The 18,756-nt window shown below is 40.9% G+C and overlaps 1 protein-coding gene across 5 annotated transcripts in view; it reads right to left on the bottom strand.

Annotated features, from left to right (window-relative positions):
* actn1 (actinin, alpha 1) overlaps positions 1–18,756 on the bottom strand; it is a 57,065-nt gene that overhangs the window by 18,459 nt on the left and 19,850 nt on the right. For 3 of the 5 annotated variants that reach the window (XM_012921482.4, XM_004539927.6, XM_004539929.4), the window contains exons 2-8: positions 12,059–12,173; positions 11,533–11,652; positions 7,452–7,538; positions 6,775–6,862; positions 3,369–3,447; positions 3,004–3,085; positions 2,174–2,259 (exon numbers count right to left, since the gene is read on the bottom strand). In XM_012921482.4, the coding sequence (XP_012776936.1) occupies positions 2,174–2,259; positions 3,004–3,085; positions 3,369–3,447; positions 6,775–6,862; positions 7,452–7,538; positions 11,533–11,652; positions 12,059–12,173 (657 nt within the window). Of the gene's footprint in view, positions 1–885; positions 972–2,173; positions 2,260–3,003; positions 3,086–3,368; positions 3,448–6,774; positions 6,863–7,451; positions 7,539–11,532; positions 11,653–12,058; positions 12,174–18,756 lie in introns of all 5 variants that reach the window. The other 2 variants (XM_004539930.5, XM_076877560.1) reach the window with 1 other exon arrangement.

The raw sequence follows: 18,756 nt of genomic DNA, 5'->3' as shown, positions 1-18,756 counted from the left end.
GGACTCCTGCTTCTCAGGAGAGCTCCATTAAGAAGTGGATCCTAATAAAAGATTTTAAGTACAGGAGACTTAGCGGATATCCTGCATGTGTGATAAGTCTCTATTACTCGCTGCGGAGATCTTTAGCGGATTTGGCATGTCTTTGGAATAATATATTCCACTGAGAGTGCAGGGACTAGTTGCAGGGGTGTACATTGTATCAGGGATCAATATACTGCTGAAAGAGAGGAGATAAGGAGGCTCTGAATAAGCCAAGTCTCCCAGTGGAGCCACCCACAATAAAAATGCATCAAGCGATAGCACTTCGAGGCACATAAACTCAATTTTCAGATAGCAATGATGTCAGCAATGCAAATATGTGTGTGTTTCTTGGATTGCTTAATGTTTTAATATGAAGTCAGAGCAACCAGATATCCTACTCCCACCTAGTCTATAATCAGGATTTGCTGTGCAGAGAGGAAGAACTCTGGGTGCCCTGCCTTTACTGCAGGACAAGAGAAAATGCTCTTTAGAAACTTATGTTATTGTAGTAGGAAACGTGACACTTTACATACGAATTCAAAACATAGACCCTGCTTTTAGCTCTATTTTTCATCTCCACAGACTTCCTGTTAGCTACTGAATGCTCCATTATGTTAAATACGTAAACTCTTATTGTTTCTGTCTGCTGTCTGAAGCTGGACCAATGATGTACAGTAAGGGTTTTTGAACATTGCTATGAGGGAGGTGTAAGTGAATGGAAACATGGAACTGTATAACCCAAACAATGAGCTAAAAAAAAACGCTAAAAAGCTTCAGAGAACTAAGACAAAAAAAATACTGCCAACCAGTACAGCAGGTATTTTGTGATTTTTTTTTTACTTTTTATTATGTTTTATTTCTCACCTTCTGTTTGCCTGAGAATGCGTGGTAATAACACGACACATAAGTCATGACGGCCTTCTCATCTGGCCTCAAGGTGCTAATGATATCTGCCAAGGGAACAGAGGAAAAGGAGAGAGGACAGGGAAGAGAAAAAGGCACCAGTGTAAAAGTGTGCAGAGACAAAAAAAGGCCAGCAGGGGGTGCAGTGACAAGTTATCTCCAGTTTACCTGCAGTTGGTCTTCAAGTTAGCTTGTTATTAGCGATTCTTAATTTTTCTCGTGAAAAGTGAGATGCTTGCCTTGATTCAAAGTGGGAGGTGGAAGCATGAAGTGAAAACACATTCATTTTATAAGGAGTAATGGTTTCTTGAGTGTTTTAACTTTTCATTTTGTTGCATTGAGAGCCAGCTGTATGTCATCCCACACCTCCTTATCTATGATGCAATCCAGCGTCCAGCTGTAGTTTAACTTCTCTCAATGAGGCACACCACTCTCTCCACTTATAAACACAGACGTTTTTAGTGCACGTTGCTTAAACACAGCTGTGGTGAAGTGCTCTCTCCACTGCTGGGCCTCTTAGATGAACCTGGCTCTTATATAACTTGTGCCTCATGATGCTGCAGAGGTGCAGCACAGTCTCACATTTCCTGTTGTATTTCTATGTACGCTGTTGTCAAACTAACAGACAGGAATTCGTTATCCCACTGAGAAACTCCAAAGTAGCACTTCTTTCCTGTAAAGAAACAGGGAAATGTACTCCTGTGTGTAACCAGCTGCCACATATCCAGCCTCCTGCTTGACTACGAAGCACCAGTTTTAATTGTATTCATTCCTTCACTCTCAATTTAAGCTGTCACTCCGAGGGCTGAACATAATCGTCCAATTAAACAGTCACATATCCCCTTCTGTAATACACTTCAGGCTAATTTGTGTCAAGCCATTGCTGTTATCACAGCCAATCACCATCACTCCGATCAGATAAACGTCGCCACACTTCCCACTCTGCTTTTGCTCAGCACCATGAAACCCTAATGAGGGGTGGCTCCGCTAGCCTGCAGTGCCATTACAACAAGGTAGACTGGAGACACACTTGCACTCGCTGCCTTTAAGAACAGCGTGTTTTTGTCCCATCATGCATTTGGTAGTGTGAACCATGCGGAAAGTAAAGAAGACGACCCCTGCAGGGGGCGTTGTGCACTGCAGAGAGAAGGATACTGTTAGGAGAAACACGTGGAGGTGGAAAAAAGGGAAAGAGGGGAGTGAGGCGAAGAGGAGAAGGAGGAGGAAGGAGACGCTGCATCCAGGATACCTTCTGAGCGCCTGAGAAGGCGTGGTAGAAGCTAGAGACGTAGGTCATGATTGCCTTCTCGTCCGGACGGGCAGTGCCCACAATGTCTGTGGGGAAGAGAGGACGTCAGGGAGGGGATGGAGGTTAGGGTTGAGTGGGAGGAGGTTGAGGTTGTTAAACACAGAACAGTTAAATGAAGAAACAGGAAACAAAACTCATCACATAAATAATATTTAGAACGAAAACAAAATCAGTGGTATGGACCAGATGCGCTTATGGGCTTTAGCTACATCTCTTAACAGAAAACCTCCAGTTTTCAAATCTAAAAACTACTTGGTGAGCAAACCATACTTGAAGATACAGGATGACGTCAGTAAGGCTTAATTTATTTGTAGAGAAAGAACTGAATATTTACATTTAGTAGAAAATAGTCTCCCATTGTTTGCACAGCTGCACAAGTGAATGCTAAGGCCAAAATATACCCTCTCAGGAATCAGGATAACGCGCACTTGTTGAAAAGTTGTTCATTTAAAGTCAAAGCAGAATGTTATTACCAAAAAAAAATTCAACAAATAGACAGAAAAAGTGGTATTTTTTGCATTCCTCCACTCTTTCTGAAGGCACAGTAACTCTCACAGCTGTAAACACTAAAGCAGTTAGAGTGGTTGAAACTTGAAATAAAGTGATGCAATAATACAAAGATCGAGTTAAGGTGACACCGAGGTCTTCAAAGAGCTTTCAGATTTCTGAAGAGGAAATCTAAGAGAGCAGATTTTTGCTTTTAAACAAAGAGAGGCAAGAAATCTGCTCTTCGTGACGTGATTTTACAGTTTGACTCCCTGCCTGCTCACCTTCTGCGTCCAGCATCTTGGGGATGTCCAGGTACTTCTCTGCCACGTCGAAGGCTGTGTTCAGGTTGGTCATGGGGTCGTCCTGGCAACAGGAACAACCAGCAGATCATCAAGACTTTTACATTGCACCATAGAAATAGTTAACATCATCATTGGAGATATAAGCATGGTAATTAAAGTTAGCTACAGGGGCTGGCAACCACTACAGAAGAAGGTACAGCTAGAGTTTCTCGTTAATTGGTCAGAAGACAATCATGTTACTTCCTTGTCTTATTTTCAGAGTTTATTTGAGGCATCTGAAACGCAGTGACTCCTGTCTACAGCTCCAGTTCGGGGTTTCCATTGCCTTTGAGCAGCACACTCACCTTGCGCAATTTTCCATAGTCAATGAGCTCTGGACGGTGTCGATGAATGAGCGCGCAGAACCCCAAACCATCTTTCCAGCTGAGAGAACGAGGCAGAGAAAGAGTGATCAGGAAAAATGGCAGGAATTTAACTTTAATCAAGACCATCCCCATCAGTCTGTCCTCCTTAATCAGCTCTGTGTCAACCCCGAATCATTCCAACACCACGTGCCATTTTACTGTTATCTTCTGCACCAAACGTGCTCAAACAATAGCTCTTAAGAAATTCAATGTTTTTTATCCTTTGCCATGAAATTTTCCTTTGTGCTTTTGTTGCAGAATAAGAAATAAGACATACTAAGACGAGACAGATGTTCAACGTGTGTTCGGGACCCAAGGTGGGGCTTTTGGTGCTTTTCAAAAGAGAAACTGTTTAAAACTCGGATATCTGTTGGAATTTGAGCGCCAGAGCCTGGAACACATTCAAAGAAAAAGATATTCCTGCTCAGACACTTTTGTACACTCAACAGACATGATATCTTGGTACTGGTTTTCTTTCATTTTCCAGAGCAATTGTCTTGGCAAGCGATCTCACTGCGACTCACTAACAGATGTTACGTGGTTCGCTTTTTATTGTATGCAGAAACCAACTGGCTCTCTTCTGCACAAATACAATAGAATGCCAGGTTTTAGTGACTCATATAAAGTTATTTATAATTCATCTTCAGCATTTACTGCATTTTGTCATATTTAAACGATGCAGCACAACAATCTTCATGCAGATATTCTCTGCCTATGCTTTCCCTTTTGATGAGACTGGCAATAATGCTAACATTTGGCCATTTGATGATCAACATGTTATATGCACTAATATACTCCCATATCATCTAGATGCTGGTAATGTAACCATGTGTTCATAAGACACCAGATGGCCAGATCCTCTTTTACCCAGAACATGGGGTGTCTATGATTTTCAAAAGGAATTTCAAACTTTGATCACACATGCTTACACTCCACAGGTGTTTTTTTGTGTTGTTTTATTTGGTTTTCTTTTGTTTTATTATATTTTGCCGTTTTCACTGCCTTAAGGCACCGTTAACCTAAACAGGACTTTAATCCTCTGTGTTCAGCACATCAGGATTGTGTGTAATAAAATGTGCTTTATAAAGGAAACCGTCATTGCCTTCAACCTAAGTAAGCCTAAGCACAAAGAAGGCCTTTGTATACAAATAATTCTCAATCATTTAAAACTATCATGCACTGTGATGTAATCTGAGAAATAATTCCGTATCATATTACTGAGCTATTGTCAATTGTTTTGTTTTGCTCTTATTTATATTTCACTACTTTCCAGCCTTTCGTATCTCCAATATGTGGAGAAAAGCCGACCATGTGGATATTTTGCGATTTTAAGATTAGATATTAGATTTGAAATTATTTCCAAGTCATTGCATCCTATTATTTTTGGATCCCAGGTTGTAAAATCCATACAAGGCATAGCAGCTAAATCTGATTTTGATCGTGATTTTGTTTCTCTGAAATATATTTCTAGCTTGGCCTTCTGTGGCTCATTGATTGGTGCCCTTGGTGCTGAAACCAGTCGGTCTAAATGCAGCACGATGAGATGGAGCCTCACAATATCATCAATCTGGGGAAGCTGGAGAAGGTTTATTAGTGCTTTCTGGCTCCAAACAACAAATTAGTGAGATGGGATGCTTAATGTATTATTCGCCATAAAAAAGTGCCTGCAACGCACAACAGGAGTTTTTACAAGGGTGCTCATTGCTTCTTATACCTGAAGCAGCAGTATGTGAGCGTTCAGAGAGAAAAAGCAAACTCTGTACTCTTCCCTCCTCTTCCATCTCAAAAGCCCTGCTATCATCTCTCACAGTGAGACCACATCAAAGATCGGGACTCTGCTCTGGCAATCCCATTCTCCTGAAATGACCTCATCTCCACCTTCTCATCTCAGCTTTCATCCACATCTGAGGATCACAGAGGTCTTCTTTCAATAATTCAACATACATGGAGGCATTCTGTGTCATGGATCCAGGCCCAGCCAGGCCTGAAATAGGGATGCCTGGGTAGCATCCTCACTTGTATTTTCACATTCAGAACTTACAGCTAGTCGCTGTAATTTGATTAATTATTTGCATGCAACATGTCTATGGATAATTACTTCCACTTCCTGCGTTTCACAGTATACTTTACGAGGATGTCTACTGTCTGTTCCTGGTTAAGGGTGTGCACTCTGCTATTTCAAGTCTGATCTGTTACCTATCAACGCTGTCTGAGGCAACAGCTCTCATCTGCATCGAGTCTGAGCTATTTATGAAATTATGTGTTTGTGTAATTGGGGTGTTTTAAAAAATTAACTCCACATAAAGACCTCACTGAAACAGCCAAGCTGAAAACCACATTTTAACTGAAGCAGTGCCCTTTGCCGATATTTGGAGAAGGATTCATGCATAAAAAGCTTACCAGTAGGAAAGTATCATGTGTCAGTAAGGGGACTTCCAAAATTTAAAAACACTTCACTGAAAGAGGCTTATGCTTTAATTTTTTTTGCATAGGTGGCAACAAATGGTTGCAACAGGATACCTGAAAGTGCAAGTCCTCGAACACGAACAAAGACTAAACCCAAATACAGAATTTAAACACATGATGAAGCATCCTGTCAGAGATTTAAAAAAAAAAAAAAATCTCTAACAGGTTGTCTCACAGCTGGGACGCAACCTAAGAATCTGTGTTGCATTAAGGTTATTCATAGTTCATAGTGTTAGAAGAGATCTAGATCACAAGGTGACACAAATACACTTCTGTTTATGTGTGTGTGCACCTGCCAGTCGAGCAACAACATGCCTCAGGTGCTTAAGCATTTCATCGTCCGCCCATGATGAGATTTGTGCGTTTGCAAAGATTTGTTTTTCCCAGAGTTTCCAAAACAAAGACGAACAACAAAGACAAAGGTAACATAAGCCAGAGTGGACGGGACGATATTTAACCATCCTCCTGTAATCCAGCTCTGAACTTTTGCTCAGGTAATATCTGCTTACTGTATCTCCTGATTGTCAGAAATATTTCCAACACTAAGCAACAAACTGGGCTGTTTTCCTTTTTCCCCTCATCTTATTTTAAGGTTTGCTTATAAATGAGCATTAGAACAACGAAGAGCCAAAAGCAAAAATGCACAAAAGGTAAATTTTTCCACTGAGGTTAAGCTAAAACTGTTTTTAGCTGAGGTGAAGGCACCCCTGCTCGTACACATTCTTTAGTCTAATTTTCCCTGTTTGACATCAAATTTTGAGCCTCCGATAGTTATGTTTATGGTTCCACAATCTCATGTGATTAACTGCAACTGCAGCTTAGCATGTGAGTAAAACAACCATCTGTGTGGCTTAATTTGTGCTCCTCTCCAGCCTCGTACCTGATGTGAAAGTTTTGGATGTTAACATTCTTGTATGGCGCAGTCTTCCTCTGGCACCACAGCAGGAGGCCCTCTTTGGCAGATGTCTCTGTGGTTGGAGAGAAGGGATCATTGTGAAGTTGGAGGAACTCTCGGGCTTTTACTTTGACCGACTCTCCACTAATCCCTGTTTAGTGCTGGATTAAGTGGAGGTGAAGAGAATGGAAAGCATGTGTGACTGCTTGGAGGTTTCATGCTTTCCTATTTCCAGTCAATACCAAATGGTGTCAAACATCCTCTTTTAGCAAACCAGTAAAGCAAAGTTCACTAATAAACACAGTGTGGAAATGCCGCACAAAGCAAACTTTACAAACGTCTGGCGTTTAAATTGGATTATCCTGTAAATGCATTATATACGTTAACCATGGGCAGGACCACATCACAAACGTTTCCACCTTGAAAAGAAAAAAAAAGAAGCTTTTTTAAGCTCAGTGCAAAGGTCTTAACACTGAGACACTGTGTCAATGAAAAGTGTTTTCAATTGCAAATGAAGACAGTGAGCTAGGCTTCTTTTCAATAAACCAAATGAATAAGACGCGTGTGGAAATGTTCCCACAAACACAACCACACACACACACACACACACACACACACACACACACACACACACACACACACACACACACACACAATGCTACCTTCCACAGAAATGTCTTGAATGGCAAAGCGGAGGATAATGGTCCAGATCATTCCCAGGGTCATCTTGGCGTTGCCATCTACGATCTCTGTAAGAGGGAAAACCAGTAACATTTCAGGACTGATGCATTCAGCAGGCACTTATAGTATAATATATTTTTCTCACATCTGGCTTGTTTGGTGGTTTTCAAGCAAAGAAAAACTAAATTTTTAGGTTTAAAAGCTGACAATTTTGTCCATGGCTCTAAGGAGAAGGCAAAGCCCTTTGGTTTCATCTATTTAATGGATTGCCATAAACTTTGAAACTTTGCCACATCAGGCTTTACAGACTGCACCTATTCTTAGTCCCTTGATGTGGATTAAAAACACTCAATAAAACTCCTTCAACAGGGGGGAAAAAAAAATAGAAGAAGAAACTCTCAGGAACGCAGACACGTTTAAAAACAAACAAACAAAAAAAACCCCATCATATTGCTCTGTGAGACTTGTACAGTAATATTAGATGTTAAGATTACTTATAATAGCTTTTAAAAGACTATATTGCTATTCTGTGTTGTATAGATACAGGCATTTACTGTAAATGTTATTGCAACAAAACTTATATGTATTTTGGGTGTTTGGAAAACATTTCCATTAAAATTATCATATTTTAAAGATGCTAAAAATACAGCACAACAATTGGATGTCATCCTAAGGCACCAACATCCCAACTTTGAGTAGTTTCTTATACTTAAACTACTGAGTGAATGCTTGTGAGGCCAGCAGTTTAACAGACTCACATAACCTAACATGCACTTGCACACAAACCAGCTACCAAAACAGAGAGTGGAGACGCTCAGGTTACAGCTCACGCGCAGGGAGGCTGATCTCATTTGCTGCTAAGAACTCCACTATATTTTGATCCCTATTTAGTAAAACAGCTACTTGCTGAGATATCAGTGTTCAAAATCTTTTAATCTCGATGCTTAGATTAGACAACAAGATAACCAAGAGGTCAACTAAACACTCAACTCCACTTTAATGATTTCCCTTATGTGTGCAGCAAAGCCTTTGTGAATGAAACATGTGATGATTCAGTGATTTGAGCCAAGACCTGTTAAGCTGTCAATCAGCTGTGTGCCGGCAGCTGAAGGCTGTGAACGAACTGCCTGTGTCCAGCCCTCTCTGTGTTGTCGATAATGAAAATCCCCTCCAACAGGTCACCCTGTTTGCCCGCCTTCAATAATTATTTGTTTCTGCCTCTAATCCAATAAGGCTTGGAGCACGGCCGCTCGACTGTGACAAACTCAGACTGCGAGATGCCAGTCAGATGTCTCTGCGTGTAACGCGGTGCGAAAGACGCCCGCGATTGAATTAGGAGGCAGAAAAAAGTCAAGCTCGGTGCTTCAGGCTGACACATGCAGATACATGTTGAGATTAGCTCTAATGAACATGACTGATCCACCAGGGGAAGAACAAAAATCCTTCTAATTCCATTTGAAACTGCATCCCCCCGTCTTTTATCCCTCACCCACAACAAATCCCCTGAGGAGTCGCAAAGACCTGAGCCTTCGACTAGTCACTTCCCACCAACACAGCTAGCAGAGCGGCAGGACCAGGAGGGGATTCCAGGCGGATAATCTGTCTGGAATGTTGGTCTGGCTTAGGAGTTTTTATACTATTACTCTGGGCAGAAAAAAAATCTCTAGTTAATTTCAAGTTATTTCAATTAATTTAAATTTAAAATGCACCTGCCCTGTCTCAGTTGTGATTATTCGCTGGTGTTCTTTGTTTGTAATCAAATATTTTTGACTTTCCTACTGCTGGTCTCATTGAACACATAACTGATATCTCTCAAGCTAAGGAAAAATGACACAACCAGTTTTTTTTTTTATAGTTTAGACATTGCAGATCAGGTCTGTCAAACTCATCTACCCCACAAGTTTGAGCTCATGTGGGGTGGACCAGAGTAACTAATTATTCCCCCTAATTGCAAAAATCACCTAAAATCTTATTCAGTTGCTATATTTTAAAATAAAATAATACTATAAGCCACTTAAAAAGTTGACATTTATACAGCTTGTGAATTAAAAATATGTTAAATCAATTTTTCATTCAATCCATGTTTACGCAGATGAAGCACAATTGTGACTTTGTCAGATTTTGCGTTGCAGCTCAGCTTTTGTCATTAAAACCTTCTCAAGCTAAGGAGTTCTTTGCAAGATTTGTGCACGACGCTGACAGAGACCGGCTTATGATGGAAAGACTAGAGATTCTGAACAGCAGGCGTTAAGACTGGTCAGAGGTTAACCTTATTAAGGAAGGGAGGCATTGGGGAGGGACAGTAATGCCCGTCTTAGCCACCGTCCAAGGGATCATATTCATTAAAGGGACACTTCACAAAAACATTAAAACATATAATACATATTTAGTCAATACAGTTATAAATTGAAGGAGAATCTATCAACCTTAAATTCTAAGGCTTTAGTTTTGTTTATTTTCAGTAGAACAGACTCTGCTAGAGTGCTTTTTACAGTTAAAATTATTCCTTATTCCTGTATTTACCTTCAATTGTTCCTTAATGAAGAAATTTTCACTTGTCTCACTTTAAGATTAACCTCACTTTGCACATGCAGGTTTGTGGGACTTCTGTTATCATAGGCAGAGCTGTGTGGCTGAGTTGACTGCATTAGGCCTCAGTCACACAGCCCTAAAGACCAGTCAGCAACCATATGGCAACCAGAAAAAAATCCCACTGATAGGTGAGTGGCTGCTGGAGGTTGCTACAGGACCCAAAGAGATATATGGTGCTGCACTCCTCCTTGGGATTTCTTTGTTGCTAGCAGGTCGTCACCAGTAGTTTACCGCAGAAACAGAGAACATACACCTTCAAAGTAAAAGTTTCCCCTTTTGAAACCTGTTGATTGCAACAGTAAGGCAAACCTTTTACTATGAAGTTGAATTTTCCAATTTCCTTTTCTCTGTCCCATTTTTTCACGTTTCCAGGAAAAAAGGAGATTTTTGGGTGAAGCTGATCTTACCCAGCAACCACTTGCCAAAAGGCTGGGGGATACACATTTATAGCCACTGACTATATCAGGGGTAGGGGACTCCAGGCCTTAATGGCCGGTGTCCTGCAGGTTTTGGATGTGTCCTTGATCCATCACAGCTGATTTAAATAGCTAAATTACCTCCTCAACATGTCTTGAAGTTCTCCAGAGGCCTGGTAATGATCTAATCATTTGATTCAGGTGTATTGACCCAGGGTGAGATCTAAAACCAACCCTTGAGGTCTGTATTTCCCCCCACCCTTGGACGATATATAGAAATACCTGTTTCCAACTCAAGAACCGAAAACTTCATTTGTAAGCAGATTTCATAGGGATTGCAGTATGTGTTCAGGAACATAAATGTTAAACTGTTAACAGCAAAATCAGCACACCATCTTTAGTAATTCTGGGTAGTTTTTAAAGCCATCTTTCAGCGTTTTGAGGAGCTCTGCAAAATATCTGTTTACTTTCACTCTAAACTAAACAGTAAGCCAAAAAATATCTGACAGTATATGATTTTTTTCAGATTATCTACAGCCATTGACAGACTTCCTGTTTGTTGCAACACATGTATGCAAACTATGCATGTGGCCAAGACTGGGCAGACAGTCAGAGAGAGTGAGAGAGACAGAAAGTGAAAGTCGAGTGTTTACTCTGCTAAAGACTTGTTTACTCTCAGATGGGAAGAGGGTGGACATCCCCAAGTTATTTGTGCTGAACAATGAGCAGCCTCAGCCCCAGAGGGGATTGCTGATCCTAAGATCTACTCTCAGAAAATGCACTGCAAAGCACAAGCTCTGCCCGAGCACTCGGCAATAAGGATCTCATTAAACCGCACAGCAGCCTGTGCCACTGCCATGGTAACGGGTGAGAAAGCGAGAGGGAGGGCCGGAGGCCACATTATACATAACTATTTACAACAGAACAGTAGCTATTGATTTGGCTGATGACCTAATTAAAATCAACAGGTGACAAATGCAAACTAACTACAGAGAAGGTCATTCTGGGTTTTGTGGAAACTGTCTGACCTTTGCTTTGATGTGACATCACTCACCTTCAGCTCCAATAGAAACCAGCTTCACTCCTTTGCTGGCGATAAAGTCGAGGGCTTTGTTAACATTGGAAATCTTGTGGACTCTCATTTTGCCTCTTTCTGGTTTGGCCAAGCGTTCGCCTGGACAAGAAACACATTTTCAATTACAGAAAAATGTTTTTTGATTAGCAAAAATACATGACATCTTACAAAAACAATGTAATGTTATTTTAATACTTCATTCTGAACTCCACCTTCAAATTGACCTACAGCTCTGGTTTCCATCTGCATAATCAAATATGAAGGCCTTAATTTAAATTCCTCTCATAACCAGACACATTATAGAAGATAAAGCTGTTAAAATTGTGTTTCTTTAGTTCAAACAAACACGAGAGTGTTATCTACACTATGATTTAGCTGTCAGAAATACATTTTATACAAGCATACTGTTGGACTAGTCCTGTAAGGGGAATTCTGGTAGCTAAAAATCAACAAGTGCTGTTTTCATTCAGGTAATCTTGTTAAGCAAGGAGCTTTTTTCCCTCACCTGAGATGACCTCCAGCAGCAGCATGAGTTTCAGTCCATCCCGGAAGTCCTCTTCGATGTTCTCAATCTGCGTGCCTGCTTTCCTCAGGTGAGAGTTACACCAAGCTGTAAACGTCTATATGATGGGGAAAGAAATCAGATAAAAACACCGTCACATGTGTGTATTTAATGTGCTGCAAAATATACACCAAACATGAGCCAACCAGGTTCTTAAAGGGGCAAGTTTACTTATCAAGCAACTAGAGTTTCTTTGTTTGCATTGTATTGTATTGCAGGCTTATTCAGTTTTACAATCTGATGATATTGGCACTAGTTCAAAAAAATCAAGCAAGCAACGGTGACAATATCATCAGCAGGAGATTATTTGGATTAGCAGATTTATTTAATTAAGTGGGGTTTTTTTGCATTTTCTCAGCCTTCCAGATCACACACCACTTCCTCCTCCTTTCAGACCTCATCTGCCCTTTCAAAGTACACACTGTTGTTGTGTCTTGAACTGTAACCTTTTTGCTGTAAGAGTAACGGGCACAGTGGATGGTGAATGCCATAAATCCTGCATTTTTGGCTCATTGCACTTGGCATAAATAATGGGACTAAATCTTTCTCTGACATATTAAATAACACCAATGTGGGTACAGTAGCGCACCAGAATTATCAGCTGTAAAACAAAGAACAGCTCACAGAAATGCTGTTAGCTTTAGGGCACAAATTTGGTAAAAAATAAGAGAATCAACATAGTTCATCTTTTGGGAACTACGAATGTTTGTACAAAATTTGTGCATTTTCTGAGAATTTGAAGTAGATGCTGACATTTTTCAGTCTAGCCCAACATTGCTATCCACAGGGAAAAGCTGCCAGGAAATCATTTCTGGTTAGGATATCTGTGAACAAAATACTGAAACACTGCCAGCTCCGTTTACAGTTTATGAGGGATAAGGAAGTTCTCCTACAAGGACTAATAAACCACAACATCGGGACCTTTAAAAGTTACATATCAATGGAAATCTGTTGATGGACAGATGCAATCCCTGCTCCCACACTTTCACCTTTTCCTGTGGTGCTGACAAACTTGACTTCTGGATTTTCTTCACTCAACACACACACACTGGACCATTGTATACATACAGTAGGTGTAGCAAGCCTTGGATTGTCTGGCATTGCTGGCATGCAAACATGCTAATGGAAACCATCTGGAGCAGGACCTCAACCGCCCAACAGGAGCTGGCATGAGGACTGGGCCCGTTATGCACCCTGTTGCAAAACGCCTTTTTATGAGTTCCCGGGTTAATTGCATCCACTGTGCGCAGATCAGACACTGTGTTTCCTCCAGAGAGCTGAAGGAGGACCTGCAGGAGCAGAGCCAGGCGTTTATGAAAGCCAACACTGTCTTTCACTGGCTTGCTTTCCACTGCTGGGGAACAAAAGCCACTTAAAAGTCATTGGCGATCTGGTTCGAAGCACTTGTGGAACTTCCGCGATGAGATCACGCTTAAAAATGGAGTCGCGTGAGGTTTACACGGCTATCAATAAACTACAGTGTGGAAGAGCTGGGTTTAAGATGTGTGCGAGGTTGATGGCGTGTGGTGGAGTAAGAAAAAAAACTGGAGGAAACTCTGTAGATACTGTAGAAGATGTGAAGGGAAACAGACAGATTATATGGTGTTTCATCCCTAAGGGCAGGACTGACGGAAAAAGACCAGCACTGAAGATTTATGTGCAAACAGCAAGCACACGCCCTGAACCCAGAAGATACTACTTTCCAGCAATACTACTCATGATTTAAGTCAAGCTCCAACAGGCACTAAGATATTTGAAATAATTCTAATCAATAGTCCCTTTAGGGGCTTTCCAAATGTTTTAAACAGTCGAGGCAGAGCTGTGCTGTCAGCAGCTTGTGTGAATACTGTGCAATTTAATCAAAGTATTAAGATAAGAGTGTTTGCTGGCTCTGCAGGTTCAGATTCTTACAATGTTCTGTCTCTTTTTTGTCTAAGATGTCATTCTTGACAAGTGCCAGCTCTTTTGTTCCCTCCTCTTTGTGAAACACCTTCAAAATAACAGAAAGACGATCTAAATTATATCAGGAAATTTTGCTAACCACCTGCAAACAGCTTCATGTTAAAGGAGAGCAAAAAAGACAGGAAATGGTGTGAAGTACAAAGTGGAGTGTTTTGTATGCTCTGAGCAGAATAAAATGAGTTTTTACCTAAAACTCGTGATTAGTGCAGGTTTATGAAGACCAGAGTGTTGAAAACACTCAGAGTGAAGCTGCAAAGAGCACAGTTGTGAAAACGACTAAAAGTTCCCAGAAGGAATGTTAGCTTGTTAAATGTCTTGGAAGGAGGGCAAGTTTGGCTGCTTCGGGTTGGACGACAGGCCTCCTCCTGACAGGAATTAGCCGGCCCTCCTGCAGTTTCTCTAAGTCTCTGGGTCACTGTGGAGTTTGGCAACAGCACACAGTCCAGGCTGGCAGCCACCTGCACCCTCACATGACCCCCCTCTGGCTGCGCTGTGGACTACACTCCCAGACACCTTCAGGTGTTCTGAGGCTCTTGGCAGGGCAGGGCTCAGAGTTGCTGCTCCACTGATCACAGAGAGACAGATTACTGCACGAGCAGACAGCCAAGCATGGCTTTGACCTGAAAAGCTCTAGTCAGTCTAATCTTACAAAAAAGAAAGTTAATAAAAGAAATGTGCACATTTTGTTGACCCAAGATCCACTTGAGGTCACCGCATCTGTGGGACTTGCCAGCGACATTACCCAGCACAGTTCAGTCCTCAACCTAAAAGTCTTTCTATTGTAATGTTAAAAATGAAGATATACTATCTGATCTGTTTCAAATTTTCCATCAATAAATTGTTAGGATGATAATTTATTTTCCTGGAATAAAACACTTTATCCTGGAAGACCAGATTTAAGATCCACTTTGAAGGATTCTTGGTTATAGTTGCTTGTCCAGCACCGACTGCTACAGAGTGGAAAGGTCACGTTTTCCCCATTGCTCCTCCTTGGGATTGAAAGTGACAACTGTGCAATGAGTTTCCATATGACTCAAGCTCGTCTTTGCAGAAGATTGCCAACCCAACTTAATTAATAGCCGTGGTGGACTCCCTAAAGAGCTAAGAGAGAAAAACCTCTGAGAGTTACCTAAGAGTGAGGCTGAAGGGCTTTCCCTGTGCTTAGCACATATATATTTATAGCCTGAGGAGGACGCAGGTTGAGTAGCATCGTCAAAAAAAAAACCTTACACAGTATCATCAGGCACAATATGATGTGACATCAATATAATATACTTAAAACTTCAAGACTTACATTTATTTAAAAAAAACAATATTAAAGAAAGCCCATGTTTACCCATCATCTCAACTCTGTAGCTCACTGAGACTCTGTGTCTCTACTACCGTCAACTTCTCTCTGTGTGATTGTTGAAAAGCAGGGACTGATTTAAAAAGAAAACAAAAAAAAAACTGTGTCATTGTTTTTGGATCTGCAACAAAAGGACAGATTTGCCCACATCAATACAGCAAACTGACCAAAAACTCATGCAGCTGTGAAGCACCTAAAGCAATTAAAAACTGCTCATTATATGAATCCACGGTGTGGCGTGTCTCGTACTATTCCTCTGCACTCCATGTGCAACTGTTTGGTCCTTGTACAGTTTGTGTCAGTACAGTATGTGCTGTGAATCTCTGTAAGCTGTTGACATGTTTGCTCCAGAGTCCTGCCAGTGCAAAATCGTTCTCATTACTGCCGTTTAACGCAGTCTGTTTCAGCTTCAGCATCATAACGTGTAACAGAGCAAAGTGAAAGCATGACTGAAGGGCTGAATGTGTCTGTGGGAGGAACTGGAGGGTCGTAAAAATTGGAGGCCTCCCCCATTCTCTGCTCTCTCTCTTTCTCTGTCTGGTCTCAGCCTCCCAGAACTGAGGCAGGCTGTAAAAACAACAGGGGTCAAGAGTGGGAGAAATCTGCTCCACATCAACTTCGGGGAAGTCTGCCAGTGAGCATCATTGCATGCAATGTTTGTCCCATGGCAACCACCGAATCCACAGTTCAGGACCCTTGAATACCACAGGATACTCAACCTGGATAACCTGTACTCAGTGGTTATAAACACTCTATAATAATTTATGTCACTGGGTATTTTGTTAACCACCAGCACCAATGAAAGAAATCTGACTCAGGTTTTAGTAAAATACAGCTAGAGATCAGTGAGCAACCATCTAGCAACCACTGGTTGCAAGGGAAAAATCTGTATGCAGTAGCTGTAATTACTATTCATGCAGCCCTAAAGGCCGGTCGGTAACCTCGTGGTAACTCCTGGTCACTAGGGAAAGGTGGTTGCTAGTAGTTACTACTATGAAATTGGTTGCAAAGAGTGCTATACTGAAAACTTTCTTGTGATGGCTTGCAGGTTGCATGTAGTTTGCATGGCAGATGTCGGTTTGGCAGATGCTAACGAAGCAGAAACAGAGAAAATTCACCTTTAAATTAAATGTAACCAACACATTTAAAAAGGTGCAACTTTTACTTTGAAGGCAGACATTCTTAATATCTGGTTTGAGTTGTACTTCCTTAAGCTCAAGTCTTTTCCCTTGTGACCATTTGCCAGATGGTTGCTAACCAGTCTCTAGACCTGTTACATAGAAGTTCACAGACATGTACTACATGAAATTTTTATTTGTGATTGTCAAAGCCAACTGCTTACCCACAGATACTCTTGCTAAAGTTATTCTGCTAATATACTGGTAAAACTTTGTTTTGTTACCGTTTGCATTTGCTTGGTGGCTGTTATGCATAAAGAGGATATGAAACAGCTCACTGCAACCAAAATAAAATGGACTATTAAAGTCAATAAACATGCATATTTCTGTGGGTTTGGACATTTCTGGGAACATCTGGGGCAATGTTAATACATACAGATGAATAAATAAAAGAATAAAACTGACCAAGTTTAACTGCAGGGAGTGGGGCAAAAAGAAAAATGTATTATATAAATAAATAAGCAAATAAATAAAAGAATTCTGTAAACTTAAGAGCTTTTTCTTTTGTTTCAACCATACTTTCTTTAAAGTGCTTTTTACAAAGCTGTTTGGATTTAATAGGTTCACTTATATGTAAACCTCAACCTGTCAAACTACCAGGAATAAATGATAATACTGATCATATATTGCAAAATGGGAGAAAAATCCCTAACAGACTTACAAGAAAAAAATCTACCAATATAATTTGACTTGATTTGGGAATTTTAAATATCTAATGAAGGTCAGCTCGACTGAAGCTTGATTATAGATGACACAGATTAACTTGTTTTAGCAGACTCATCCTGACATATGACATTACTCAATTAAAAGGTGACTGTGAGTAAGCCACTGTTGTTTTTATTTTAAAAAGCACTAAAGAATTAATCAGGTTTTGAAGCAGTGACTATGATTAATACACTATGATTAGTAACTACAATCATTTCTCACTGTATAAAACTCTCACATATTTCCCTCTTCTTTAAAAACCCACCACCTCCCCTCACTCCTCTTCCTCTACTCCCATCCTCCCCCTTTTTGCCCACTCTCTCCTCTCTCCCACTTCATTAATCACCCTCACTTAGAAAAAAGATTTCCTGCCTCTCTGCCAGTTCCATATTAGTACAATCCTTTTAGTGAAACAAGCCAGCTCATGAGTGCGAGCCCCTGCCATATCCAAACACACAGGCAGGGTGAGTTTAGGCGAAAGAGGAAAGGCAGACTGTGCTGGCAGAGCCTTTGACACAGGAAGGCGGTTTTCAACACTGCGACCGGTTTCTCAAGCCTCAGCCTCCAGCTCAGGGCCTCTCGTGTCCCCACGAAACCCCAGAAACAGGCAGATAAACTGCAATGAAAAAAATAGAGTCTAGGAAAATATCTTTCCAGCATCTCCTCCAAAATGTTTAACAAAGATGGTTAAAAAAGAAGTAGTTTTTCTGTTTTATAATCAAATCCACAACATGAAAAATTGTACTGCTGCTTGCAGCTCCTGCAGTAATGAGAATAAATACTGTCTGGATGAGCTGACATGGAAATGGGCCTCTGTAGATCCTAGGCAGGTAAAAACTGTCATCTCTATCCTAAGTATTTCTCCTACCTTCACTTCATACTGGCTCGTGGGGCAGGAAAGTGCTGATGGAGAGAGTTTTTTTGTTCCAGGAAAACTGATCTGCTAACAGTCATACAGCACTTTCCTCCTCCTCAGACCCCCAGATGATTTCCTGATGTGTGATGGATTAGGACATTGCATTTAACCAGACATGCTCACAGAGAGCACATTCTGATTTAAAATGGCACGGAGGAACAGCTGTGCAGGAGAGGAGTGCCTTGCTCAAGAATACGTGAGCAGTAAATGATAAAAGGCTGAGTTGTTCCTCATTTTCCCGTTCATGGGAAACAGGAAAAAAGCTTAATCGTAGCTGTGTTTGTAATTTTATTTCCAATAAATTACAGAAATGTGTAGATTCAGACATGCAAAGCATATCAGTACAAATAATTCACGCTTAATTAAAATTTGGTGAACTCTGACAATGCCGTTGAGGAAACTGAGGTCCAAGGAGACAAAAACACAGGGCCTTGTGGTATAAACTGAGCCCAAAGCACATCCAAGAGAAGCCTCTATGTGGCCAAAAAGCCACAAAACGCGAATGAAAACCAATTTAAAGTTAAACCACAGC

This window comes from Maylandia zebra, linkage group LG19 (genome assembly GCF_041146795.1).
Source record: "Maylandia zebra isolate NMK-2024a linkage group LG19, Mzebra_GT3a, whole genome shotgun sequence".
NCBI classification, from domain to species: Eukaryota; Metazoa; Chordata; class Actinopteri; order Cichliformes; family Cichlidae; genus Maylandia; species Maylandia zebra.
The sequence above is the reverse complement of the archived record's forward strand: the minus strand, read 5'-3'. Positions and strand labels throughout refer to the sequence as shown.